Raw genomic sequence first — 25,852 nt, forward strand, 5'->3', positions numbered from 1 at the left:
GAAGTTGCAGTTTTGGGGTCCTGGAGGAGCTTCTGGAGGGTCTCCATGGGTTGGGGGGGGTCCCTCAGGTGCGTCCCCCCCATTCTTACCACGTCCAACAGGTCAAGGTTGGGTTGGGACGACCCCGTTGGGTTGGGATGTTCCCATTGGGTTGGGATGTCCCGGTTGGGATGTCCCAGTTGGGTTGGGACGTCTCCGTTGGGTTGGGACGTTCCCATTGGGTTGGGATGTCCCGGTTGGGATGTCCCCGTTGGGTTGGGATGTCCCGGTTGGGATGTCCCAGTTGGGTTGAGACGTTCCCATTGGGTTGGGATGTCCCGGTTGGGATGTCCCAGTTGGGTTGGGACGTTCCATTGGGTTGGGATGTCCCCATTGGGTTGGGACGTTCCCGTTGGGTTGGGACGTTCCCATTGGGTTGGGACGTTCCCATTGGGTTGGGATGTCCCGGTTGGAATGTCCCCGTTGGGTTGGGACGTCCCCGTTGGGTTTGGACGTCCCCATTGGGTTGGGACATCCCATTTGGGTTGGGATGTCCTTGTTGGGTTGGGACGTCCCAGTTTGGACACCGCTGAGGAGCTTTGCGGTCCCCACGAGTGGGGGGAGCTCTGGGGGTCCCGGGGTGGTCCCACAGGTGTGTCCCCCTCCTCAGGTACACCATGTCCAACAGGTCAAGGTTGGGTTGGGACGTCCCCGTTGGGTTGGGACGTTCCCATTGGGTTGGGATGTCCCGGTTGGGATGTCCCAGTTGGGTTGGGATGCCCCAGTTGGGTTGGGACGTCCCGGTTTGGACACCACAGAGGAGTTTGGGGTCCCCACGAGTGGGGGGAGTTCTGGGGGTCCCGGGGGTGCCCCAGGGGGTCCCGGGGTGTCCCACAGGTGTGTCCCCCTCCCCAGGTACACCATGTCCAACGGGTACAAGCCGGCGCCGCTGGACCTGTCTCACGTGCGGCTCACGCCGGCCCAGCTGACCCTGGTCGATCGCCTGGCCGAGAACGGCCACAACGTCTGGGCTCGGGACAGGGTCCAGCAGGGCTGGACCTACAGCACCACCCAGGTGGGGACCCTGGGGACCCTCTGGGGACCCTCCGGGGACCCCAAACCCCACCGAGGGACCCCCACCCACCCCTGACCTCCCCAAAAACCCCCCTTGGCCCTGTGGTGTCACCGCCCTGTGTCCCCATGGCCATGTCCACGTGTCCCCACACCTCTGGGGGTGTCCCCACACCCCTGAGCCGCTGTCCCCATGTCCCCACACCTCTGGGGGTGTCCCCGTGTCCCCACACCTCTGGGGGTGTCCCCACACCCCTGAGACCGCTGTCCCCATGTCCCCACACCCTGAGCCCGCTGTCCCCGTGTCCCCACACCTCTGGGGGTGTCCCCACACCCCTGAACCCGCTGTCCCCGTGTCCCCACACCTCTGGGGGTGTCCCCACACCCCTGAGCCCGCTGTCCCCGTGTCCCCACACCTCTGGGGGTGTCCCCACACCCCTGAGCCCGCTGTCCCCGTGTCCCCACACCTCTGGGGGTGTCCCCACACCCCTGAGCCCACTGTCCCCGTGTCCCCACACCCCTGAGCCCGCTGTCCCTGTGTCCCCACACCTCTGTGGGTGTCCCCGTGTCCCCACACCTCTGGGGGTGTCCCCACACCCCTGAGCCCGCTGTCCCCGTGTCCCCACACCTCTGGGGGTGTCCCCGTGTCCCCACACCCCTGAGCCCGCTGTCCCTGTGTCCCCACACCTCTGGGGGTGTCCCCGTGTCCCCACACCCCTGAGCCCACTGTCCCCGTGTGCTCACACCCTTGAGCCCGCTGTCCCCGTGTCCCCACACCTCTGGGGGTGTCCCCGTGTCCCCACACCCCTGAGCCCACTGTCCCCGTGTCCCCACACCCCTGAGCCCGCTGTCCCCGTGTCCCCACACCTCTGGGGGTGTCCCCGTGTCCCCACACCCCTGAGCCCGCTGTCCCCGTGTCCCCAGGACATCAAGAACAAGCGGAACCCGCGGCTGGTCCCCTACAACCTGCTGGACGAGGGGACAAAGGCCACCAACCGCGAGAGCCTGTGCCAGGCCGTGCGGACCCTGCTGGGCTACGGCTACAACATCGAGCCCCCCGACCAGGAGACGCGTGAGTGGGGCCAGGGGCACTTTGGGGACACGTGGGGACACGTGGGAGCTGTTGGTACCTTTTGGGTGCCGTTTTTGGGGGTCTCTGTGTCCCGATTCGGGGTGCTGACCCCCCGTTCTCCCCCAGACTCTCAGGGTGTGCCCATGGGGGGTCCCGGCACCCCCCGGCCGTGGCTGTTGGTGCTGTTTGGGCGCCGGTTTTCAATTTCCATGTCCCGTTTTTGGGTTTCCATGTCCCATTTTTGGGGTTCCATGTCCCATTTTTGGGGTTCCATGTCCCGCTTTGGGGTGCTGACGCCCCGTTCCCCCCCAGCCTCGCAGGGTGCGGCTCCCGGGGGTCCCCGCGCCCCCCGGCCGTGGCTGTTCCGGGCGGAGCGGGGCTCTCTGGGTGCAGTTTTTGGGGTTCCATGTCCCATTTTTGGGTTTCCATATCCCATTTTTGGGGTTCCATGTCCCGTTTTGGGGTGCTGACGCCCCGTTCCCCCCCAGCCTCACACGGTGCAGTTCCGGGTGGAGCGGGGCTCTCTGGCTGCCAATTTTGGGCTCTCTAGGTGCAGTTTTTGGGGTTCCATGTCCCATTTTTGGGGTGCTGACGCCCCGTTCCCCCCCAGCCTCGCAGGGTGCAGCTCCCGGGGGTCCCCGCGCCCCCCGGCCGCAGCTGTTCTGGGTGAAGCGGGGCTCTCTGGGTGCAGTTTTTGGGGTTCCATGTCCCATTTTTGGGTTTCCATATCCCATTTTTGGGGTTCCATGTCCCGTTTTGGGGTGCTGACCCCCTGTTCCCCCCCAGCCTCACACGGTGCAGTTCCGGGTGGAGCGGGGCTCTCTGGCTGCCAATTTTGGGCTCTCTGGGTGCAGTTTTTGGGGTTCCATGTCCCATTTTTGGGGTGCTGACGCCCCGTTCCCCCCCAGCCTCGCAGGGTGCAGCTCCCGGGGGTCCCCGCGCCCCCCCGGCCGCGGCTGTTCCGGGCGGAGCGGGGCTCTCTGGGTGCAGTTTTTGGGGTTCCATGTCCCATTTTTGGGGTTCCATGTCCCGTTTCGGGGTGCTGACCCCCCGTTCCCCCCCAGCCTCACACGGTGCAGTTCCGGGTGGAGCGGGGCTCTCTGGCTGCCGATTTTGGGCTCTCTGGGTGCCGATTTTGGGGTTCCATGTCCCATTTTTGGGGTTCCATGTCCCATTTTTGGGGTGCTGACCCCCCGTTCCCCCCCAGCCTCGCAGGGTGCGGCTCCCGGGGGTCCCCGCGCCCCCCGGCCGCGGCTGTTCCGGGCGGAGCGGGGCTCAGCCGTGCGCAGCGGCCGCTGGTACTTCGAGTTCCAGGTGGTGACGGCCGGCGAGATGCGCGTGGGCTGGGCCCGGCCCGGGCTGCGCCCCGACACCGAGCTGGGCGCCGACGACATGGCCTTCGTGTTCAACGGGCACCGGGTGAGGCACGGGGACACCCCGAGGGGACACCTGGGGACACGCAGGGACACTCAGGGACGTGTAGGGACAGGTGGGGACATAGGGGGACACGTGGGGACACCTGGGGACATGCAGGGACATGAGGGGGACACGTGGGGACACCTGGGGACACGCAGGGACACTTGGGGACACGCAAGGACACTCAGGGACGTGTAGGGAGAGGTGGGGACATAGGGGGACACGTGAGGACACTTGGGGACACGCAGGGACACGGGGGGGACACGTGGGGACACCTGGGGACATGCAGGGACACTTGGGGACACGCAGGGACACTCAGGGATGTGTAGGGACAGGTGGGGACATGGGGGACACGCGGGGACACTTGGGGACACGTGGGGACACCTGGGGACACGCAGGGACACTCAGGGATGTGTAGGGACAGGTGGGGACATAGGGGGACACGTGGGGACACCTGGGGACGCGCAGGGACACTCAGGGACATGTAGGGACACTTGGGGACACGCAGGGACACTTGGGGACATGCAGGGACACTCAGGGACGTGTAGGGACACTCAGGGACATGTAGGGACAGGTGGGGACATAGGGGGACACGTGGGGACACTTGGGACACGCAGGGACACGAGGGGGACACGTGGGACACCTGGGGACATGCAGGGACACCTGGGGACACGCAGGGACGCTCAGGGACGTGTAGGGACAGGTGGGGACATAGGGGGACACGTGGGGACACTTGGGGACACGCAGGGACACCCAGGGACACGTGGGGACACCTGGGGACACTCAAGAACCCCCTGAGTCCATTGGGACCTCTAGAGCCCATTGAGACATGTGACTCCCCAATGTCCCCATCACCCCAGGTCCCCCTGGGTCCCACTGTCACCTCCCTGTGACCCCCTGGTGTCCCCCGTGTCCCCAGGCCCAGCGGTGGCACGTGGGCGGCGAGTCCTTTGGCGCTCGTGGCAAGCTGGGGACGTGGTGGGTTGCCTGATCGACCTGGGCGAGTGCCACATGAGCTTCACCCTCAACGGGGAGGTGCTGATCGGGGACGGCGGCTCCGAGGTGGCCTTCAGGGACTTCGAGGTGGCCGACGGTGAGGGGGGGGCCCGGCCTGGGGGTCCCTGGGCTTGGTGACACCCCCCTGGTGTCACCTGGGGCTGGGAGATTTGGAGAGGAGGGGGGCTGGGTCTGGGGGCTTCAGAAATCGGACTGGGGGATCCAGGGATGGGTCTGGAGGCACCAGCGGTGGTTTGGGGGCATCAGAATTGGGTCTGGGGGTGCCAGGGGTGGGTCTCAGGGCACCAGGGGCGGGTTTGGGGGCTCTGGGGTGGGTCTGGGGGGCGCCAGGGGTGGGTCTGGGGGCTTCAGGAATGAGTCTGGGGGCTCCAGAAATGTGTCTAGGGGCTCTGGGGGTGGGTCTGGAGTCTCTGGGGGTGGGTCTGGGGGTTCCAGGGATGGGTCTGGAGGCTCTGGGTGGGTGGGGGTCCTGGTTCTGACTCCCCCCGTGCCCCCAGGCTTTGTCCCCGTGTGCAGCCTGGGGCTGGGCCAGGAGGGCCACCTGAACCTGGGCCAGGACGTGGGCACGCTGCGCTACTTCGGCATCTGCGGCCTGCAGGAGGGCTACGAGCCCTTCGCCATCAACATGAAACGGCCCATCGCCCTCTGGTTCAGCCACAGCCTGCCCCAGTTCATCCCAGTGCCCCCTGAGCACCCCCAGCTCGAGGTGAGGGGTGGGGAGGGGTCCCTGGGGGGGGGGTTTGGGGTCCCCATCGCCCTCTGGTTCAGCCACAGCCTGCCCCAGTTCATCCCAGTGCCCCTGAGCACCCCCAGCTCGAGGTGAGGGGTGGGGAGGGGTCCCTGGGGGGGTTTTGGGGTCCCCATCGCCCTCTGGTTCAGCCACAGCCTGCCCCAGTTCATCCCAGTGCCCCCTGAGCACCCCCAGCTCGAGGTGAGGGGTGGGGAGGGGTCCCTGGGGAGGGGTTTGGGGTCCCCATCGCCCTCTGGTTCAGCCACAGCCTGCCCCAGTTCATCCCAGTGCCCCCTGAGCACCCCCAGCTCGAGGTGAGGGGTGGGGAGGGGTCCCTGGGGGGGTTTTGGGGTCCCCATCGCCCTCTGGTTCAGCCACAGCCTGCCCAGTTCATCCCAGTGCCCCCTGAGCACCCCCAGCTCGAGGTGAGGGGTGGGGAGGGGTCCCTGGGGGGTGGGGTTTTGGGGTCTCTGGGGGGGATTTGGGGTGTTAAGGGAATTCCTGAAAGTCCCCAAGTGTCCCCAGATCAGGGTGCCACCTATCCCTGGTGTGTGCCCCCCATCCCCTGGGGGGGTTCTCTGTCCCCGAGTGTCCCCAAAACGGGGTGACACCATGCTCTAGCGGATTCCCCATCCCTGAGTGTCCCAAACAGGGTGAAGTATCCCCAAAATGGGGCAAAGTGTCCCCAAAACGGGCAAAGTGTCCCCAAAACGAGTTGAAATGTCCCCAAAACGGGGTGAAATGTCCCCAAAACGAGTTGAAGTGTCCCCAAAACGAGTTGAAGTGTCCCCAAAACGGGGTGGAAGTGTCCCCAAAACGAGTTGAAATGTCCCCAAAACGGGGTGAAGTGCCCCCAAAACGAGTTGAAGTGTCCCCAAAACGAGTTGAAGTGTCCCCAAAACGGGGTGAAGTGCCCCCAAAACGGGGTGAAGTGTCCCCAAAACGAGGTGAATGTCCCCAAAACGGGGTGAAGTGTCCCCAAAACGAGGTGAAGTGCCCCCAAAACGGGGTGAAGTGTCCCCAAAACGAGGTGAAATGTCCCCAAAACGGGGTGAAGTGTCCCCAAAACGAGGTGAAATGTCCCCAAAACGGGGTGAAGTATCTCCAAAACGAGTTGAAGTGTCCCCAAAACGAGGTGAAATGTCCCCAAAACGGGGTGAAGTGTCCCCAAAACGAGTTGAAGTGTCCCCAAAACGGGGTGAAATGTCCCCAATACGGGGTGAAGTGTCCCCAAAACGGGGTGAAGTATCCCCAAAACGCGGTGAAGTGTCCCCAAAAACGAGTTGAAGTGTCCCCAAAACGGGGTAAAGTATCCCCAAAACGGGGTGAAATGTCCCCAAAACGAGTTGAAGTGTCCCAAAACGGGGTGAAGTATCTCCAAAACGAGTTGAAGTGTCCCCAAAACGGGGTGAAATGTCCCCAAAACGAGTTGAAGTGTCCCCAAAATGGGGCGAAGTGTCCCCAAAACGAGTTGAAATGTCCCAAATATGGGGCAAAGTGTCCCTAAAACGAGGTGAAGTGTCCCCAAAACGAGTTGAAATGTCCCCAAAACGGGGTGAAGTGTCCCCAAAACGAGTTGAAGTGTCCCCAAAATGGGGCGAAGTGTCCCCAAAACGATGTGAAATGTCCCCAAAACGGGGTAAAGTATCCCCAAAACGGGGTGAAATGTCCCCAAAACGAGGTGAAATGTCCCCAAAACGGGGTGAATTCCCCCCAAAACGGGGTGAAGTGCCCCCAAACCGAGTCCCACGCATCCCCGGCGGATCCCCCCCTCCCTGCCCCCGCCCCAGCCCGTGTCCCCCCGGTGCCACCCGCGGTGTCCCCCGCAGGTGACCCGCCTGGACGGCACCGTGGACACCCCTCCGTGCCTGCGGCTGTCCCACCGCAGCACCGGGACCCCCGCGGCGCCCCCCGAGCTGCTGTTCCTGCGCCTCAGCCTCCCGGTGCAGTTCCACCCCACCTTCCGCTGCACCCCCGGGACCACCCCCCTGCCGCAGGCGCCCCCCCCGGAGCCCCCCGAGGATGTCACGGCCGAGCCCCTGTCCGAGTTCGAGCGGCTGCGGCGCTCGGCCGGGCCCCGCAGCGCCGAGGGCGACGAGGGCGCCGAGAAGGGACCCGCGGGGGGAGCCCCCGGGGCGGCCCCCCGGGATCAGCCCCGGGGGGAGAACGAGAAGGACGCGACCACCGAGAAGAGCAAGACCAGGAGGGGGTGCGTGGGGTGGGGGGGCTGCAAAAGGGGGTGGCGGCCACTGCTGGGGGGTCCCCAATAACCCTGAGGGTCCCCAAAAGGGGGTGGCGGCCACTGCTGGGGGGTCCCCAATAACCCTGAGGGTCCCCAAAAGGGGGTGCGTGGGGTGGGGGGGCTGCAAAAGGGGGTGGCGGCCACTGCTGGGGGGTCCCCAGTAACCCTGAGGGTCCCCAAAAGGGGGTGGGTGGGGCTTGGGGGGTCCCTGAGGGGTCCCCAATCCCTGAGGATCCCCAATAGGGGGTGAGTGGGGATTGGGGATCCCCCAGGGACCCCCCAAGCTTGCCACAAGGGGGTGGCGGCCACTGCTGGGGGGTCCCCAGTAACCCTGAGGGGCACCAAAAGGGGGTGGGTGGGGCTTGGGGGGTCCCTGAGGAGTCCCCAATACCCGAGGATCCCCAAAAGGGGGTGGTGGCCACTGCTGGGGGGTCCCCAATAACCCTGAGGGTCCCCAAAAGGGGGTGGGTGGGGATTGGGGACCCCCCAGGGACCCCCCAAGCTTACCACAAGGGGGTGGTGGCCACTGCTGGGGGGTCCCCAATAACCCTGAGGGTCCCCAAAAGGGGGTGGGTGGGGGTTGGGGGGGGTCCCTGGGGGGTCCCCAATCCCCGAGGATCCCCAAAAGGGGGTGTCAGCCATCGCTGGGGGGTCCCCAGTAACCCTGAGGGTCCCCAAAAGGGGGTGGCACACATCCTTGGGGGGGGTCCCTGAACATCCCCAGTCTGGCAGTTAAGGGGTGTAGAGGGGTTCCTGGGGGTCCTGGAGGGTCCCCAAAGTGGGGTGACACCCCCCGGTGCCCCCCAGGTTCCTGTTCAAGGGCCGGAAGACGCCGTTCACGCCGCCCCCCGCGCCCCCCTCCCGTGCCCCGGCTGGAGGAGGACGTGGTGCCCGACGAGCGCGACGACCCCGAGGTCATCATGAACACCACCACGGTACGGGACCCCCCAAAACCCCCCAACCCCAAAATCCCCCGAACCCCGAGGTCATCATGAACACCACCACGGTACGGGACCCCCCAAAACCCCCCAACCCCAAAATCCCCCGAACCCCGAGGTCATCATGAACACCACCACGGTACAGGACCCCCCAAAACCCCCAACCCCAAAATCCCCCAAACCCCGAGGTCATCATGAACACCACCACGGTACGGGACCCCCCAAAACCCCCCAACCCCAAAATCCCCCGAACCCTGAGGTCATCATGAACACCACCACGGTACGGGACCCCCCAAAACCCCCCAACCCCAAAATCCCCCGAACCCCGAGGTCATCATGAACACCACCACGGTACGGGACCCCCCAAAACCCCCCAACCCCAAAATCCCCCGAACCCCGAGGTCATCATGAACACCACCACGGTACGGGACCCCCCAAAACCCCCCAAACCCCAAAATCCCCCGAACCCCGAGGTCATCATGAACACCACCACAGTACGGCACCCCTGGGACCCCCCAAAACCCCCAAACCCCAAAATCCCCCGAACCCCGAGGTCATCATGAACACCACCACGGTACGGGACCCCCGGGACCCCCTGAAAACACCCTGTTCCCGAGTCCTCTGACCCTGTCCCTGTCCCCATGTCCCTGAGGCTGTCCCTGACCCTGTCCCCATGTCCCTGTCCCCATGTCCCCACGTCCTCTGTCCCTGTCCCCTGACCGTGTCCCCATGTCCCTGACCCTGTCCCCATGTCCTCTGTCCCTGAGGCTGTCCCTGACGCTTTCCCCATGTCCCTGACCCTGTCCCCATGTCCCTGTCCCCATGTCCCCATGTCTCTGACCCTGTCCCCCTGTCCCCATGTCCCTGTCCCCATGTCCCCATGTCCCTGACCCTGTCCCAGTGTCCCTGTCCCCATGTCCCCATGTCCCTGTCCCCATGTCCCCATGTCCCTGACCCTGTCCCAGTGTCCCTGACGCTGTCCCCATGTCCCTGTCCCCATGTCCCCATGTCCCTGACCCTGTCCCAGTGTCCCTGTCCCCATGTCCCCATGTCCCTGTCCCCATGTCCCCATGTCCCTGACCCTGTCCCAGCGTCCCTGACGCTGTCCCCATGTCCCTGTCCCCATGTCCCCATGTCCCTGACCCTGTCCCAGTGTCCCTGACGCTGTCCCCATGTCCCTGTCCCCATGTCCCCATGTCCCTGTCCCCATGTCCCTGACCCTGTCCCAGTGTCCCTGATGCTGTCCCCATGTCCCTGTCCCCTGTCCCCATGTCCCTGACCCTGTCCCCATGTCCCTGACCCTGTCCCAGTGTCCCTGACCCTGTCCCCATGTCCCTGACCCTGTCCCCATGTCCCTGACGCTGTCCCCATGTCCCCTGTCCCCATGTCCCCATGTCTCTGACCCTGTCCCCATGTCCCCTGTCCCCATGTCCCTGACCCTGTCCCCATGTCCCTGATCCTATCCCAGTGTCCCTGACGCTGTCCCCATGTCCCCTGTCCCCAGTACTACTACTCGGTGCGGCTGTTTGCGGGCCAGGAGCCGGGCAGTGCCTGGGTGGGCTGGGTCACCCCCCACTTCCACCAGCACGACCCCGACTTCGAGCTGGGCCGCGTGCGCAGCGTCACCGTCACCATGGGCGACGACCGCGGCAACGTGCACGACAGGTACCCCACAGGGAGCCCCGGGGGACCCCAAAGACACCCCAAAATGGGACCCCAAAGAGACCCCAAATGGGATCCCAAAGAGACCCCAAATGGGACGCCAAAGGGACCCCAAAAGGGACCCCAAAGACACCCCAAATGGGACCCCAAAGACACCCCAAATGGGACGCCAAAGGGACCCCAAATGGGACCCCAAAGGGACCCCAAACGGGACCCCAAATGGGACCCCAAAGACACCCCAAAATGGGACCCCAAAGACACCCCAAATGGGACGCCAAAGGGACCCAAAACGGGACCCCAAAGAGACCCCAAATGGGATGCCAAAGGGACCCCAAACGGGACCCCAAAGAGACCCCAAATGGGACCCCAAAGACACCCCAAATGGGACCCCTAAGCACAATCCCTAAATGGCACCCTAAAGGGACCCCAAAAGGGGCCCTGAAATGGGATCCCTAAATGGGACCTCAAACAGGACCCCAAAGGGACCCCAAAGAGGATCCCCAAATGGGATCCCAACGGGACCCCAAAGGGACCCCAAAGAGGACCCCAAATGGGACCCCAAACAGGGCAACTGTCCCATGGTCTGGGGGTATTTTTGGGGGGGGGTCTCACCCCCTTTTTCCCCTCAGCATCAAGCACAGCAACTGCTGCATGGTGTGGGGTTTAAGTAGGGGAGGGGTCCATGGTCTGGGGGTATTTTGGGGGGGGGGGTCTCACCCCCTTTTCCCCCCCAGCATCAAGCGCAGCAACTGCTACATGGTGTGGGGGGGGGAGTTTGCGACCCCCACCCAGCAGGCCAGGGTGTCCCACACTGACCTGGTCATCGGCTGCCTGGTGGACCTGGCCACGGGGCTCATGACCTTCACGGCCAACGGCAAAGAGATCAACACCTTCTTCCAGGTGAGCTGGAACCCCCCCCGACCCCTCCCCAGGTGAGGTGTGGGGGTCCCAGCCCACCCCGGGGGTCTCACAGCAGCGCCGTGCCCGCAGGTGGAGCCCAACACCAAACTGTTCCCGGCGGTGTTCGTGCAGCCCACCACCCAAAATGTGCTCCAGTTCGAGCTGGGCAAGCTCAAGGTAATGACTGGGACCCCCACCAGGTGGGTGGTGGGGTATGGGACCCCCGAGACCCCCCCAAAACCCCAAACCCCCAAACCCCGAGGTCATCATGAAGACCATCCACAGTATGGGACCCCTGAGACGCCTCCAAAACCCCCCCGAGACCACCCCTGCACCCCCAAACCCCCAAACCCCGAGGTCATCATGAACACCACCCCTGGTATGGGACCTCTGAGACCCCCCTGAAAATCCCAAAACCCCCCCGAGACCACCCCTGCACCCCCAAACCCCCAAACCCCGAGGTCATCATGAACACCACCCCTGGTATGGGACCTCTGAGACCCCCCGAAAATCCCAAAACCCCCCAGACCCCAAGGTCATCGTTGAGAGGGAAGATATTGGGGGGTGGGGAGGGGCTGGGGTGACAACTGGGAGCACTGGTGAGGTGGTGAAGGGGCTGCGAGGTGGAACAAGGACGACTTGGGGCAGATCTCTGGGGTCTGCAGGGTGACCCAAGAGGAACTTGGTGCCGGGGGTCTCTGGGGGTCCCCCTGACACCCCCATGTCACCCCCCCAGAACATCATGCCCATCTCGGCGGCCATGTTCAGCAGCGAGCGGCAGAACCCGGCCCCGCAGTGTCCACCCCGGCTGGTCATCCAGCAGCTGACCCCGGTCACCTGGAGCCGCATGCCCACCGAGTACCTGGCCGTGGAGAGCGCCCGGCTGGGCGAGCGCCAGGGCTGGGCCGTGGAGTGCTCCGAGCCCCTGCAGATGATGGCCCTGCACATCCCCGAGGAGGACAGGTGGGGACCCCCGGGGACACCCAGGGCACCCCCAGCCTTGGGGGGTCCTGTCCCACGGGGTCCCAGCCCCAGGGGGCCTTGGGGGTCTCACCCCAGGGGTCTCATCCCCAGGAGACCTTGGGGGTCCCATCCCAGAAGGTCATGGGGTGCTCTCCCCTGGGGTCTCATCCCAAGGGTCCCAGCCCCAGGAGATTGAGGGGTCCCATCCCAGGGATCTCATCCCCAGGAGACCTTGGGGGTCCCATCCCAGGGGTCTCATCCCCAGGAGACCTTGGGGGTCCCATCCCAGAAGGTCATGGGGTGCTCTCCCCTGGGGTCTCATCCCAAGGGTCCCAGCCCCAGGAGATTGAGGGGTCCCATCCCAGGGATCTCATCCCCAGGAGACCTTGGGGGTCCCATCCCAGGGATCTCATCCCCAGGAGACCTTGGGGGTCCCATCCCAGAAGGTCATGGGGTGCTCTCCCCTGGGGTCTCATCCCAAGGGTCCCAGCCCCAGGAGATTGAGGGGTCCCATCCCAGGGATCTCATCCCCAGGAGACCTTGGGGGTCCCATCCCAGGGATCTCATCCCCAGGAGACCTTGGGGGTCCCATCCCAGGGATCTCATCCCCAGGAGACCTTGGGGGTCCCATCCCAGAAGGTCATGGGGTGCTCTCCCCTGGGGTCTCATCCCAAGGGTCCCAGCCCCAGGAGATTGAGGGGTCCCATCCCAGGGATCTCATCCCCAGGAGACCTTGGGGGTCCCATCCCAGGGATCTCATCCCCAGGAGACCTTGGGGGTCCCATCCCAGGGATCTCATCCCCAGGAGACCTTGGGGGTCCCATCCCAGAAGGTCATGGGGTGCTCTCCCCTGGGGTCTCATCCCAAGGGTCCCAGCCCCAGGAGACCTTGGGGTCCCATCCCAGGGGTCTCATCCCCAGGAGACCTTGGGGGTCCCATCCCAGAAGGTCATGGGGTGCTCTCCCCTGGGGTCTCATCCCAAGGGTCCCAGCCCCAGGAGATTGAGGGGTCCCATCCCAGGGATCTCATCCCCAGGAGACCTTGGGGGTCCCATCCCAGGGATCTCATCCCCAGGAGACCTTGGGGGTCCCATCCCAGAAGGTCATGGGGTGCTCTCCCCTGGGGTCTCATCCCAAGGGTCCCAGCCCCAGGAGACCTTGGGGTCCCATCCCAGGGGTCTCATCCCCAGGAGACCTTGGGGGTCCCATCCCAGAAGGTCATGGGGTGCTCTCCCCTGGGGTCTCATCCCAAGGGTCCCAGCCCCAGGAGATTGAGGGGTCCCATCCCAGGGATCTCATCCCCAGGAGACCTTGGGGTCCCATCCCAGGGGTCTCATCCCCAGGAGACCTTGGGGGTCCCATCCCAGGGGTCTCATCCCCAGGAGACCTTGGGGGTCCCATCCCAGAGGGTCATGGGGTGCTCTCCCCTGGGGTCTCATCCCCAGGGGTCCCCTCCCCAGGGGACCGTGGGATTTTCACCCCAGAAGTCCAATCCCCAGGAGACCTTGGGGTCCCATCTCAGGGGGACATGGGGTCCTGTCCCACGGGGTCTCATCTCAGACATCCCATCCCCAGGACAATTACCCCAAAAGTCCCATCCCCAGGAGACCTTGGGGTCTCACCCCAAAAGTGTCACCCCCAGGAGATCGTGGGGTCCCATCCCAAAAGTCCCAGCCCCAGGAGAGCTTGGGCTTCCATCCCAGGGGGACATGGGGTCCTTTCCCCTGGGGTCTCATGCCAGGGGTCCCACCCCATGTCCCCCTACCCCGAACCCCATTTCCCACCCTCCCATGGGTCCCACCCCGTGTCCCCCCATTCCCTGTCCCCCCCAGGGGTCCCACCCCATGGACCCCCCACCCTGACCCCCATTTCCCCGCAGGTGCATCGACATCCTGGAGCTGTGGGAGCGCGAGGACCTGCTGCAGTTCCAGTGCCACACGCTGCGGCTCTACTGCGCCGTGTGCGCGCTGGGCAACAACCGCGTGGCCCACGCCCTCTGCAGCCACGTGGACCAGGCCCAGCTGCTCTTCGCCATCGAGAGCCCCGAGCTGCCGGGACCGCTGCGGGCCGGCTACTACGACCTGCTGCTAGCCATGCACCTGGACGCGGCGCAGCGCGCCCGCTCCTCCATGAGCGCCGAGTTCATCGTGCCCATCACCGAGGCCACGCGCGCCATCGCGCTCTTCCCCGACGGCGGGCGCTGCCCGGGACCCCCGGGCGTGGGGCCCAGCGCCTGCCTGAGACCCCAGCCCCATTTCTCGGAGCCCTGCTTCATCCGCGCCGCGGGCGGCGGCGGGCGGGCGCCGCTCAGCCCGGCCATCCCGCTGGACGAGCTGGGCGCCAAGGCCATGCGCATGCTGGCCGAGGCGGTGGCCGGCGGGGGCCCCCACGCCCGGGACCCCGTGGGGGGCAGCGTGGAGTTCCAGTTGGTGCCGGTGCTCAAACTGGTGTCGGCTCTGCTGGCGGTGGGCGCGCTGGGGGACGGCGACGTGCGGCGCGTGCTCCGCATGATCGAGCCCCGCGTCTTCGGGGACGGCGAGGGACGGCGGGAGGAAGAGGAGGAGGAGGAGGAGGAAGAGGAGGAGGGGGTGAAGGCCATCGAGGCTGGCGAGGAGGAGGAGGAGGAGGAGGAGGAAGATGAGGAGGCGAGGAGGAAAAAGGCCATGGAGGCTGGAGAGCTGGAGGAGGAGGAGGAGGAGGAGGAGGAAGAAGTGAGGAGGAGGAAGGCCATCGAGGCTGGAGAGCTGCAGGAGGAGGAGGAGGATGAGGAGGAGGCCAGGAGGACGAAGGCCATTGAGGCCGGGGAGGTGCAGGAGGAGGAGGAGGAGAAGGAGGAAGAGCTGGAGGAGGGGCTGCTGCAGATGAAGCTGCCGGAGTCGGTCAAGCTGCAGGTGAGGGCGGGGCTGCGGGGGGACAGGGATGGGGGTTGCGTCCCCTCGCTGTCCCCTCTCCGTGTCCACCGCATGTCCCCTCCCTGGGCTCTCCTTCCCAGTGTCCTTGTCCCTTCCCGGGAGTCCATGTCCCCATCTCCAGTCCCCAGTGATGTCCTGGGGTCCCCATCCCCACGGTGTCCCCAGTGTCCCCCATCTCCCCAGTGTCCCTGTGTCCCTGATGTCCCTGATATCCCTTATGTCCCCAACTCCCTCATGTCCCCGATGACTCTGACGTCCCCGATGTCCCTGTGTCCCCAGTGTCCCCATGTCCCTCTGTCCCCAATGCCCCCATGTCCCTGATGTCCCCGATGTCCTCGATGTCCCTGTGTCCCCAATGTCCCCATGTCCCTGTGTCCCTAACGCCCCCATGTTCCCGATGTCCCTGACGTCCCTGACGTCCCTGATGTCCCCGATGTCCCCGATGTCCCTGATGTCCCTGTGTCCCTTATGTCCCCATGTCCCTGTGTCCCTAATGCCCCCATATTCCCGATGTCCCTGACGTCCCTGATGTCCCCGATGTCCCCGATGTCCCTGATGTCCCTGTGTCCCCAATGTCCCCATGTCCCTGTGTCCCTAATGCCCCCATATTCCCGATGTCCCTGACGTCCCTGACGTCCCTGATGTCCCCGATGTCCCCGTGTCCCCGCAGATGTGCCACCTGCTGCAGCACCTGTGCGAGCGGGAGCTGCAGCACCGCGTGGAGGCCATCGTGGCCTTCTCGGAGCGCCACGTGCAGCGGCTGCAGCGGGACCAGCGGCGCCGCTACGGCCGCCTGATGCGGGCACTGACCATGTCAGCCGCAGAGACCGCCCGGCGCACCCGCGAGTTCCGCTCGCCCCCGCAGGAGCAGGTGGGGACAGCGTGGGGACACTGTGGGGACAGAGTGGGGACAGAGTGGGGACAGTGTGGGCACAGCATGGGGACAGCGCGGGGACACTGCAGGGACATGGTAGGGATGGCATGGGGACACAGCCTTGGGTGGGAGAACAGGGATGTGTGTGTGACACCGTGGGGACAGCATGGGGACACTGCAGGGACACCTTGGGGACACCGCTGGGGACACAGCCTTGGGTGGGAGAACAGGGATGTCCTGCCGTGTCCCCGTGTCCCCGTGTCCCTGTGTCCCCGTGTCCTGCCGTGTCCCCGTGTCCTGCCGTGTCCCCGTGTCCCCATGTCCCCATGTCCCCGTGTCCCTGTGTCCCCGTGTCCCCATGTCCCCGTGTCCCCATGTCCCCATGTCCCCGTGTCCCCATGTCCCCATGTCCCCGTGTCCCCGTGTCCCCTTGTCCTGCCGTGTCCCCGTGTCCTGCCGTGTCCCCGTGTCCCCGTGTCCCCGTGTCCCCGTGTCCTGCCGTGTCCCCATGTCCCCGTGTCCCCTTGTCCTGCCGTGTCCCCGTGTCCCCATGTCCCCATGTCCCCGTGTCCCCGTGTCCCCAGATCAACATGCTGATGCAGTACAAGGGAGGGGCCGAGGATGAGGAGTGTCCGGTGCCTGGGGACATCCGGGACGAGCTGCTGGACTTCCACAATGACCTGCTGGCCCACTGCGGTGAGGGGGGGACAGGGACACCCCCTGGGCTTGGGGACACCCCCTTGGATATGGGGAAACCCCCTGGGTGTGGGGACACCCCCAGGGGAACTGGGATCTCCCCAGTGGAACTGGGACCCCCATTCTGGGACCCCAGAGACCCCTGGGAGCACAGGGACTCCCATCCAGGGACCCTGAGGCCCCCCCTTGGGGACACGGGGACACCGGGACGCCCCTGTGACACCCCTGTGTCCCCCAGGCGTTGAGCTGACGGAGGAGGAAGAGGAGGAGGAGGAGGAGACGTCGCTGCGGCAGCGGCTGCTGGGGCTGGTGCAGAAGGTGGTGGGGGTCCGGGGCCCCCCCAAGGAGGAGGAGACCCCCCCCGAGGAGCCCCCGGTGCCCAGTAAGGAGGGGGACAGGGCGGTGGGGACAGGGACACTCAGCTGTGTCCAGGACACGGCCAAGGTGGCATCAGGGTGACACACAAGGTGTCCCCAAAGAGTTGGCCAAGGTGTCCCCAAGGAGTTGGCCAAGGTGTCCCCAAGGTGCCAACCAAGATGTCACCAGGACACAGCGAAATTGTCCCCAAGGCGCTGGCCAAGGTGTCCCCAAGGTGGCAGCGCTGCAGGAGCTGATCTGGCAGACCATGGGGCACTGGAGTCACTGTGTCCCCAATGTCCCCAATGTCCCCAATGTCCCCAATGTCCCCGATGTCCCCAGTGTCCCTGATGTCCCCACTGTCCCCATTGTCCCCAGGCACACTGCAGGAGCTGATCTGGCAGACCATGGGGCACTGGAGTCACTGTGTCCCCGATGTCCCCGATGTCCCCGATGTCCCCAGTGTCCCTGATGTCCCCACTGTCCCCATTGTCCCCAGGCACGCTGCAGGAGCTGATCTCACAAACCATGGTGCACTGGGCCCAGGAGTCACTGTGTCCCCAATAACCCCGATGTCCCCAGTGTCCCCAATGTCCCCAATGTCCCCAATGTCCCCAGTGTCCCCGATGTCCCCAGTGTCCCCAGTGTCCCCAGTGTCCCCTTTGTCCGTGTTTGTCCCCAATGCCAGGCACGCTGCAGGAGCTGATCTCGCAGACCATGGTGCACTGGGCCCAGGAGTCACTGTGTCCCCAATGTCCCCAATGTCCCCAATGTCCCCAATGTCCCCATTGTCCCCAATATCCCCAATGTCCCCAGTGTCCCTGATGTCCCCACTGTCCCCATTGTCCCCAGGCACGCTGCAGGAGCTGATCTCGCAGACCATGGTGCACTGGGCCCAGGAGTCGTTCATCCAGAGCCCGGCGCTGGTCCGGGCCATGTTCAGCCTGCTGCACCGGCAGTACGACGCGCTGGGCGAGCTGGGCCGGGCCTTGCCCAAGGCTTACGCCATCAGTGCCACCTCGGTGCCCGACACCACGGCCCTGCTCGAGTGCCTGGGCCAGATCCGCTCGCTGCTCATCGTGCAGATGGGCCCCGAGGAGGAGAACCTCATGATCCAGAGCATCGGGTGCGTGGGACTCTCTCGGTCCTCCTGTGTCCCCCTGTGTCCTCCTTGTGTCCTCCTTGTGTCCTCTCTGTGTCCTCCTTGTGTCCCCCTGTGTCCTACTTGTGTCCTTCTGTGTCCCCCTGGGTCCTCTCTGTGTCCTCCTTGTGTCCTCCTTGTGTCCCCCTGTGTCCCTCTGTGTCTTTTCTGGGTCACCCTGTGTCCTCCTTGTGTCCCCCTGTGTCCTCTCTGGGTCACTCTGTGACCTCCTGTGTCACCCTGTGTCCCTCTGTGTCCTCCTTGTGTCCCTCTGTGTCTTCTCTGGGTCACCCTGTGTCCTCCTTGTGTCCCTCTGTGTCCTCCTTGTGTCCTTCTTTGTGTCCCCATGTCCTCCTGTGTCACCCTTGTGTCCCGCTGTGTCCTCCTTGTGTCACCCTGTGTCCCCATACAAGTCACCCCCAGTCCCTATCCAGCACCCTGAGAACCCCCTGAGCACCCCAAATCTCCCCCTAAATCCCCAAAATCTGCCCCTGAACACCCCCTAACCCCCCAAACTCCCAAAATCTGCCCCTGAACACCCCATAACCCCCCCAACCCCCCTAAAATCTGCCCCTGAACACCCTCTAACCCCCCAAACCCCCAAAATCTGCCCCTGAACACCCCCTAACCCCCCAAACCCCCAAAATCTGCCCCTCAACACCCCATAACCCCCCAACCCCCCTAAATCTGCCCCTGAACACCCCCTAACCCCCCAAACCCCCAAAATCTGCCCCTCAACACCCCATAACCCCCCAACCCCCCTAAATCTGCCCCTGAACACCCCCTAACCCCCCCCAAACCCCCCAAATCTCTCCCTGAGCACCCCATAACCCCCTCCCAGCCCCCCAGGTCGGTGACCCTCCCTGTGCCCCCCCAGGAACATCATGAACAACAAGGTGTTCTACCAGCACCCCAACCTGATGCGGGCTCTGGGCATGCACGAGACCGTGATGCAGGTGATGGTCAGCGTGCTGGGCGGCGGCGAGTCCAAGGTGAGCCCCCACCCCCGGGTGCCCCCCTAGGGACCCCTCCCCGGAGCTCCCCTGACCCCCCGGTGCCCCCCAGGAGATCCGCTTCCCCAAGATGGTGACCAACTGCTGCCGCTTCCTCTGCTACTTCTGCCGCATCAGCCGCCAGAACCAGCGCTCCATGTTCGACCACCTGGGCTACCTGCTGGAGAACAGCGGCATCGGGCTGGGTGAGACACCCCAAAACCCTCCCGGGACCCCCTCCGTGTCCCCAGTGCCACCCCTGTCCCCTCCCTGCCATTCCCACCTGGGCTACCTGCTGGAGAACAGCGGCATCGGGCTGGGTGAGACACCCCAAAACCCTCCCGGGACCCCCTCCGTGTCCCCAGTGCCACCCCTGTCCCCTCCCTGCCATTCCCACCTGGGCTACCTGCTGGAGAACAGCGGCATCGGGCTGGGTGAGACACCCCAAAACCCTCCCGGGACCCCCTCCGTGTCCCCAGTGCCACCCCTGTCCCCTCCCTGCCACCCCCTGTCCCCTTCCTGCCACCCCCACCTGGGCTCTCACCACCCCCTGGTACTCCCTGCCACCCCTCCTTGTCACCTCTGTCCCCTCCAGTCCTCTTGGGGGGTCCTTTAGGACACCTTGAAGTTGGGGGGGGGGTCTCTGCCCCCCCACTCTGTCCCCCGGTGTCCCCTGATGTCCCCGTTGTCCCCAAGGCATGCAGGGCTCCACGCCCCTGGACGTGGCGGCCGCATCCGTCATCGACAACAACGAGCTGGCGCTGGCCCTCAAGGAGCAGGACCTGGAGAAGGTGGGGACAGCCCCGTGTCCCCTCCGTGTCCCCCCCGTGTCCCCCCATGACCCTCTGTGTCCCTTGTGTGTCCCGATGTCCCCTGGTGTCCCCGGGTGTCCCCTGGGGCAGGTGGTGACCTACCTGGCGAGCTGCAGAGCTGCCTGGCGCTGCTGTACCCCAAAACCCTCTGTGTCCCTCCATGTCCCCCGTGTCCCCCCGTGTCCCCTGATGTCCCCTGATGTCCCCTGGTGTCCCCGGGTGTCCCCTGGGGCAGGTGGTGACCTACCTGGCGAGCTGCAGAGCTGCCTGGCGCTGCTGTACCCCAAAACCCTCTGTGTCCCTCCATGTCCCCCGTGTCCCCCCGTGTCCCCTGATGTCCCCTGATGTCCCCTGGTGTCCCCGGGTGTCCCCTGGGGCAGGTGGTGACCTACCTGGCAAGCTGCAGAGCTGCCTGGCGCTGCTGTACCCCAAAACCCTCTGTGTCCCTCCATGTCCCCCGTGTCCCCCCGTGTCCCCTGATGTCCCCTGATGTCCCCTGGTGTCCCCGGGTGTCCCCTGGGGCAGGTGGTGACCTACCTGGCGAGCTGTGGGCTGCAGAGCTGCCCCATGCTGCTGGCCAAGGGCTACCCCGACATCGGCTGGAACCCCTGCGGGGGGGAGAAGTACCTGGACTTCCTGCGCTTCGCCGTCTTCGTCAACGGTGAGAGACCCCGGCTGTCACCCAGGTGTCCCCCAGGTGTTCCCCAGGTGTCCCCAGGTCCCCTTAAGGGGGTCCCCATGTCCCCCTCTGCCCCCCCTGGCAGCACTGCCTCGACTTCCTGTGCTTTGCCATCTTTGTCACTGGTGAGAGACCCCCGAGTGTCCCCCAGGTGTCCTCCAGGTGTCCCTCAGGTGTCCCCCTGTCCCCTTCTGTCCCTTTTAGGGGTCCCTGTGACTTCTGGGGCCCCGTTGCCCAGGGGACAGTGTGGAGGAGAACGCCAACGTGGTGGTGCGGCTGCTGATCCGGGACTCCCCGTTTTAGGGGTTTTAGGGATTTTTTGGGTCTGTGTTTTGGGAATTCTGGGGTGTCCCTGTGACTTTGGGGGCCCCGATCCCCAGGGGAGAGCGTGGAGGAGAACGCCAACGTGGTGGTGCGGCTGCTGATCCGGGACTCCCCGTTTTAGGGGTTTTAGGGATTTTTTGGGTCTGTGTTTTGGGAATTCTGGGGTGTCCCTGTGACTTTGGGGGCCCTGATCCCCAGGGGAGAGCGTGGAGGAGAACGCCAACGTGGTGGTGCGGCTGCTGATCCGGGACTCCCCGTTTTAGGGGTTTTAGGGATTTTTTTGGGTTTGTGTTTTGGGAATTCTGGGGTGTCCCTGTGACTTTGGGGGCCCTGATCCCCAGGGGAGAGCGTGGAGGAGAACGCCAACGTGGTGGTGCGGCTGCTGATCCGACGGCCTGAGTGCTTCGGGCCGGCGCTGCGGGGCGAGGGGGGCAGCGGGCTGCTGGCCGCCATCCAGGACGCCCTGAGCATCGCCCAGGACCCGGCACGGGACGGGCCCAGCGGCCGCAGGGAGAGGAGGCCGTGAGCACCGGGACTGGGATTGGGACTGGGAATAGGAATGGGATTGGGAATGGGGATTGGGATGGGATTGGGTGGGACTGGGATGGGATTAGATGGGGTTGGGAATGGGATTGGGAGTGGGGTTGGGATGGTGACCCGGCATGGGATGGGCCCAGCGGCCGCAGGGAGAGGAGGCCGTGAGCACCGGGACTGGGATTGGGACTGGGAATAGGAATGGGATTGGGAATGGGGATTGGGATGGGATTGGGTGGGACTGGGATGGGATTGGGATGGGATTAGATGGGGTTGGGAATGGGATTGGGAGTGGGGTTGGGATGGTGACCCGGCATGGGACGGGCCCAGCGGCCGCAGGGTGAGGAGGCCGTGAGCACCAGGAGTGGGATTGGGATTGGGATTGGGTGGGATTGGGAATGGGATTGGGAATGGGACTGGCTGGGGTTGGGAATGGGGTTGGGATGGGGACCCCGCCAGGGACGGGCCCAGCGGCCGCAGGGAGAGAAGGCTGTGAGCACCAGGAGTGGGATTGGGAATGGGATTGGGATGGGGGAATGGTGTTGGGAATGGGATTGGGATTGGGTGGGGGTGGGATTAGCAATGGGACTGGTATTAGATGAAGTTGGGAATGGGAATGGGAATGGAATTGGGAATGGGGATGGGGATGGGATTGGGGTGAGGATGAGGATGAGGATGAGGATGAGGATGAGGATGAGGATGGGGATGACATGGGCGTGACAAGAAATGCAAGTGAGGATGAAGACAGGACGGAGTGGGCATCGAGCCGTGAATGGAAGGGGGATGAAGATGGGGTGGGGTGAAGATGCCGATACTGGGGATGGCCTGGGGGGACCCCAGGGTGACCCCCTGACCCCCCTGACCCCCCGCTTCCCCCCAGGTTTGGGCCCGAGGAGCCCCCCGAGGAGAACCGGGTGCACCTGGGCCACGCCATCATGTCCTTCTACGCCGCCCTCATCGACCTGCTGGGCCGCTGTGCCCCCGAGATGCACGTACGGACCTGGGGGCTTTGGGGGGGCTCAGGGGGGTCCTGGGGGGGTCAGGACTCGGGGTGTGACCCCCCCCCCCCCCTCCACCCCGTGTGACCCCCACAGCTGATCCAGGCGGGGAAGGGGGAGGCCCTGCGGATCCGGGCCATCCTGCGCTCGCTCGTCCCGCTCGAGGACCTGGTGGGGATCATCAGCCTCCCCCTGCAGATCCCGGCGCTGGGAAAAGGTGGGGAGGGGTCCCCAAATCTGGGGGGCGGGGGGGGGGGTCACTGGGATGGGGGGCACCCCAAAATGTGGGGGTCATCAGCCTCCCCCTGCAGATCCTGGTGATGGATGTGGCGGGGCCCAAAACTGGGGGTAAGGGACTCAAAATCTGGGGGGGGGTACCCAAATATGGGGGAGCAATGGGGTAGGGGGAGCACACACATTTTTGGGGGTGTCTAGATAGACTGGGGAGGGGGGGCACAGATTTTGGGGTGACAACAGTGTGGTGGAGCACTCCATGGCCACCAGCCGGGCTGGGGGGCTCTGGGGATGCCAGGATTTGCGGGGGGATTCCCAGCTGGTTTAGGGTTTGCGGCTGTTTGGGGAGTTTTGGGGTGCCCTGAGTTTTGGGGTCCCGTAGATGGGAACGTGGTGGAGCCCCGTATGGCCGCCAGCTTCGTCCCCGAGCACAAGGCGCCCATGGTGCTGTTCCTGGACCGCGTTTATGGGGTGCAGAACCAGGAGTTCCTGCTCCACGTGCTGGAAGTGGGATTCCTGCCCGACATGCGCGCGGCCGCCTCGCTGGACACGGTGAGGGGCACCCCGAAACCCCCCGGGGCTCCCCAAAACTCCCTACAGGGTCCCTTGGACCTGCAGCAGGGGCCTTGGGTCAGCCCTGTTCCCTCCTATGGGGTGGGTGTGGGGTCCCCCAAATACTCCCTATGGGATGGGTGTGGGGTCCCCCAAATACTCCCTATGGGATGGGTGTGGGGTCCCCCAAATACTCCCTATGGGGTGGGTGTGGGGTCCCCCAAATACTCCCTATGGGGTGGGTGTGGGGTCCCCCAAATGTTCCCTATGGGATGGGTGTGGGATCCCCCAGATCTCCCCTTTGGGATGGATTTGGGGTCGCCCCAGTCTTCCCTGTTTGATCCCCCAGATCTCCCCCATGGAATGGGTGTGGGATCCCCCAGATCTCCCCTATGGGATGGATTTGGGGTCGCCCCAATCTTCCCTGTTTGATCCCCCAGATCTCCCCCATGGGATGGGTGTGGGATCCCCCAGATCTCCCCTATGGGATGAATTTGGGGTCGCCCCAATCTTCCCTGTTTGATCCCCCAGATCTCCCTTATGGGATGGGTGTGGGATCCCCCAGATCTCCCCTATGGGATGGATTTGGGGTCGCCCCAATCTTCCCTGTTTGATCCCCCAGATCTCCCCCATGGGATGGGTGTGGGATCCCCCAGATCTCCCCTATGGGATGGATTTGGGGTCGCCCCAATCTTCCCTGTTTGATCCCCCAGATCTCCCCCATGGGAGCGATCCCCAAACTCCCCCCATGGGCCAGCTCTGCCCCATGTCCCCACGTCCCCTCAGGGTGTGTCCCCACCCCGTGACCCCCCCCGTGTGCCCCCCAGGCGACGTTCAGCACGACGGAGATGGCGCTGGCGCTGAACCGGTACCTGTGCCTGGCGGTGATGCCGCTCATCACCAAGTGCGCGCCGCTCTTCGCGGGCACCGAGCACCGCGCCATCATGGTGGACTCCATGCTGCACACCATCTACCGCCTGTCGCGCGGCCGCGCCCTCACCAAGGCCCAGCGCGACGCCATCGAGGAGTGCCTCATGGCCCTCTGCAGGTGGGACCCCGAATTGGGCCCCAAAATGGCACCGTGCCCCCCACGGGTCTGCATCTGTCCCCAGAACCAACCCAACCGCCATGGCCAACTCAACCGCCATGGTCAACTCAACCACCATGGCCAACCTAACCGCCATGGTCAACTCAACCGCCATGGTCAACTCAACCGCCATGGCCAACCCAACCGCCATGGTCAACTCAACCGCCATGGCCAACCCAACCCTTGTGGTCAGCTCAACCGCCATGGCCAACCCAACCCCCATGGCCAACCCAACCCTTGTGGTCAGCTCAACCGCCATGGCCAACCCAACCGCCATGGTCAACTCAACCACGATGGCCAACTCAACTGCCATGGTAAACTCAACCCTCAAGGCCAACTCAACTGCCATGGCCAACCCAACCCTCAAGGCCAACACAACCACCATGATCAACTCAACTGTCACGGTCAAGCCAATCCCACGGCCAACCAATCACCGTGTCCCACCCCGAGGCCCAGCGTGACCCCACCAAGTGTCTCACGGTGCTCTCAGGTGAACCCCAAACCCCCAGACCCCCCTGACCCCCATTTCCCCCCGCCAGGTACATCCGCCCCTCGATGCTGCAGCACCTCCTGCGCCGCCTCGTCTTCGACGTCCCCATCCTCAACGAGTTCGCCAAGATGCCCCTCAAGGTGAGTTCGCCAAGATGCCCCTCAAGGTGAGCCCCGGCGGGGTCCCTGTGCTTTCCCCCGTGCCCTGACCCCCCCAGAGTGACCGCCCATGCCCCCCCAGCTGCTGACCAACCACTACGAGCGCTGCTGGAGGTACTACTGCCTGCCCAGCGGGTGGCCCAACATGGGCGTCAGCTCCGAGGAGGAGCTGCACCTCACCAGGAAGCTCTTCTGGGGCATCTTCGACTCCCTGGCGCACAAGGTGGGGTCACAGGGGGGTGACACACCTGGGGGGGGGGACACACACCTCAGGGACACACCTGGGTCTGGCGGTGGTGGGAACGTGGGAATGGGGGATGTGGAGATGTTGGGGTGGGGACGTGAGGGTGGTGAGGATGTGGGGACAGCGGGGACATCGGGACACGGAGCTGGGGGTGATGGGGACATGGGAACGATGGGGACATGGGGATGGAGATGGGGGGAACATGGGGGTGGTGACACTGAGGGAACGTGGGGTTGGTGACACTGGGGACATGGACATGGGCATGGTGGCCCTGCTGCCACAGGGCTGGTGACACTGGGGACACAAGGACGATGGCATTGGGAGAACATGGAGATGGTGACACTGGGGACACGGGGCTGGTGACACTGGTGACACAGGGATGATGACACTGAGGGAACGTGGGGCTGGTGACACTGGGGACATGAACATGGGCATGGTGGCCCTGCTGCCACAGGGCTGGTGACACTGGGGACACAAGGACGATGGCATTGGGAGAACATGGAGATGGTGGCCCTGCTGCCACAGGGCTGGTGACACTGGGGACACAGGGATGATGACACTGAGGGAACGTGGGGTTGGTGACACTGGGGACATGGACATGGGCATGGTGGCCCTGCTGCCACAGGGCTGGTGACACTGGGGACACAAGGACGATGGCATTGGGAGAACATGGAGATGGTGGCCCTGCTGCCACAGGGCTGGTGACACTGGTGACACGGATGATGACACTGAGGGAACGTGGGGCTGGTGACTGTGGTGTCATGAGGCTGGTGGCCCTG

General features: G+C 64.8%; 2 protein-coding genes across 2 annotated transcripts in view; one reads left to right on the top strand and one right to left on the bottom strand.

Moving 5' to 3' along the window:
• Window positions 1–658, bottom strand: part of LOC137466159 (ryanodine receptor 1-like) — a gene marked incomplete at its 3' end in the record, with an annotated part of 73,758 nt that extends 73,100 nt beyond the window's left edge. The window contains 1 exon segment of the mRNA XM_068178014.1: window positions 654–658. Within this exon segment, the coding sequence (XP_068034115.1) occupies window positions 654–658 (5 nt within the window).
• Window positions 657–25,852, top strand: part of LOC137466163 (ryanodine receptor 1-like) — a 50,000-nt gene continuing 24,804 nt past the window's right edge. Inside the window, 30 exon segments of the mRNA XM_068178017.1 lie at window positions 657–673; window positions 877–1,054; window positions 1,975–2,122; window positions 3,330–3,541; window positions 4,458–4,491; window positions 4,494–4,631; window positions 5,053–5,261; window positions 7,115–7,494; window positions 8,335–8,389; window positions 8,391–8,462; window positions 9,970–10,130; window positions 10,862–11,027; window positions 11,118–11,204; window positions 11,764–11,990; window positions 13,869–14,880; window positions 15,572–15,772; window positions 16,360–16,471; window positions 16,710–16,853; window positions 17,681–17,954; window positions 18,847–18,961; window positions 19,035–19,167; window positions 19,658–19,752; window positions 20,299–20,434; window positions 21,118–21,298; window positions 22,191–22,302; window positions 22,405–22,525; window positions 22,925–23,094; window positions 23,922–24,142; window positions 24,721–24,811; window positions 24,912–25,052. Of these exon segments, the coding sequence (XP_068034118.1) occupies window positions 657–673; window positions 877–1,054; window positions 1,975–2,122; window positions 3,330–3,541; window positions 4,458–4,491; window positions 4,494–4,631; window positions 5,053–5,261; window positions 7,115–7,494; window positions 8,335–8,389; window positions 8,391–8,462; window positions 9,970–10,130; window positions 10,862–11,027; window positions 11,118–11,204; window positions 11,764–11,990; window positions 13,869–14,880; window positions 15,572–15,772; window positions 16,360–16,471; window positions 16,710–16,853; window positions 17,681–17,954; window positions 18,847–18,961; window positions 19,035–19,167; window positions 19,658–19,752; window positions 20,299–20,434; window positions 21,118–21,298; window positions 22,191–22,302; window positions 22,405–22,525; window positions 22,925–23,094; window positions 23,922–24,142; window positions 24,721–24,811; window positions 24,912–25,052 (5,343 nt within the window).

The sequence above is a fragment of the Anomalospiza imberbis genome, unplaced genomic scaffold (genome assembly GCF_031753505.1).
Source record: "Anomalospiza imberbis isolate Cuckoo-Finch-1a 21T00152 unplaced genomic scaffold, ASM3175350v1 scaffold_145, whole genome shotgun sequence".
Classification (NCBI taxonomy): Eukaryota; Metazoa; Chordata; class Aves; order Passeriformes; family Viduidae; genus Anomalospiza; species Anomalospiza imberbis.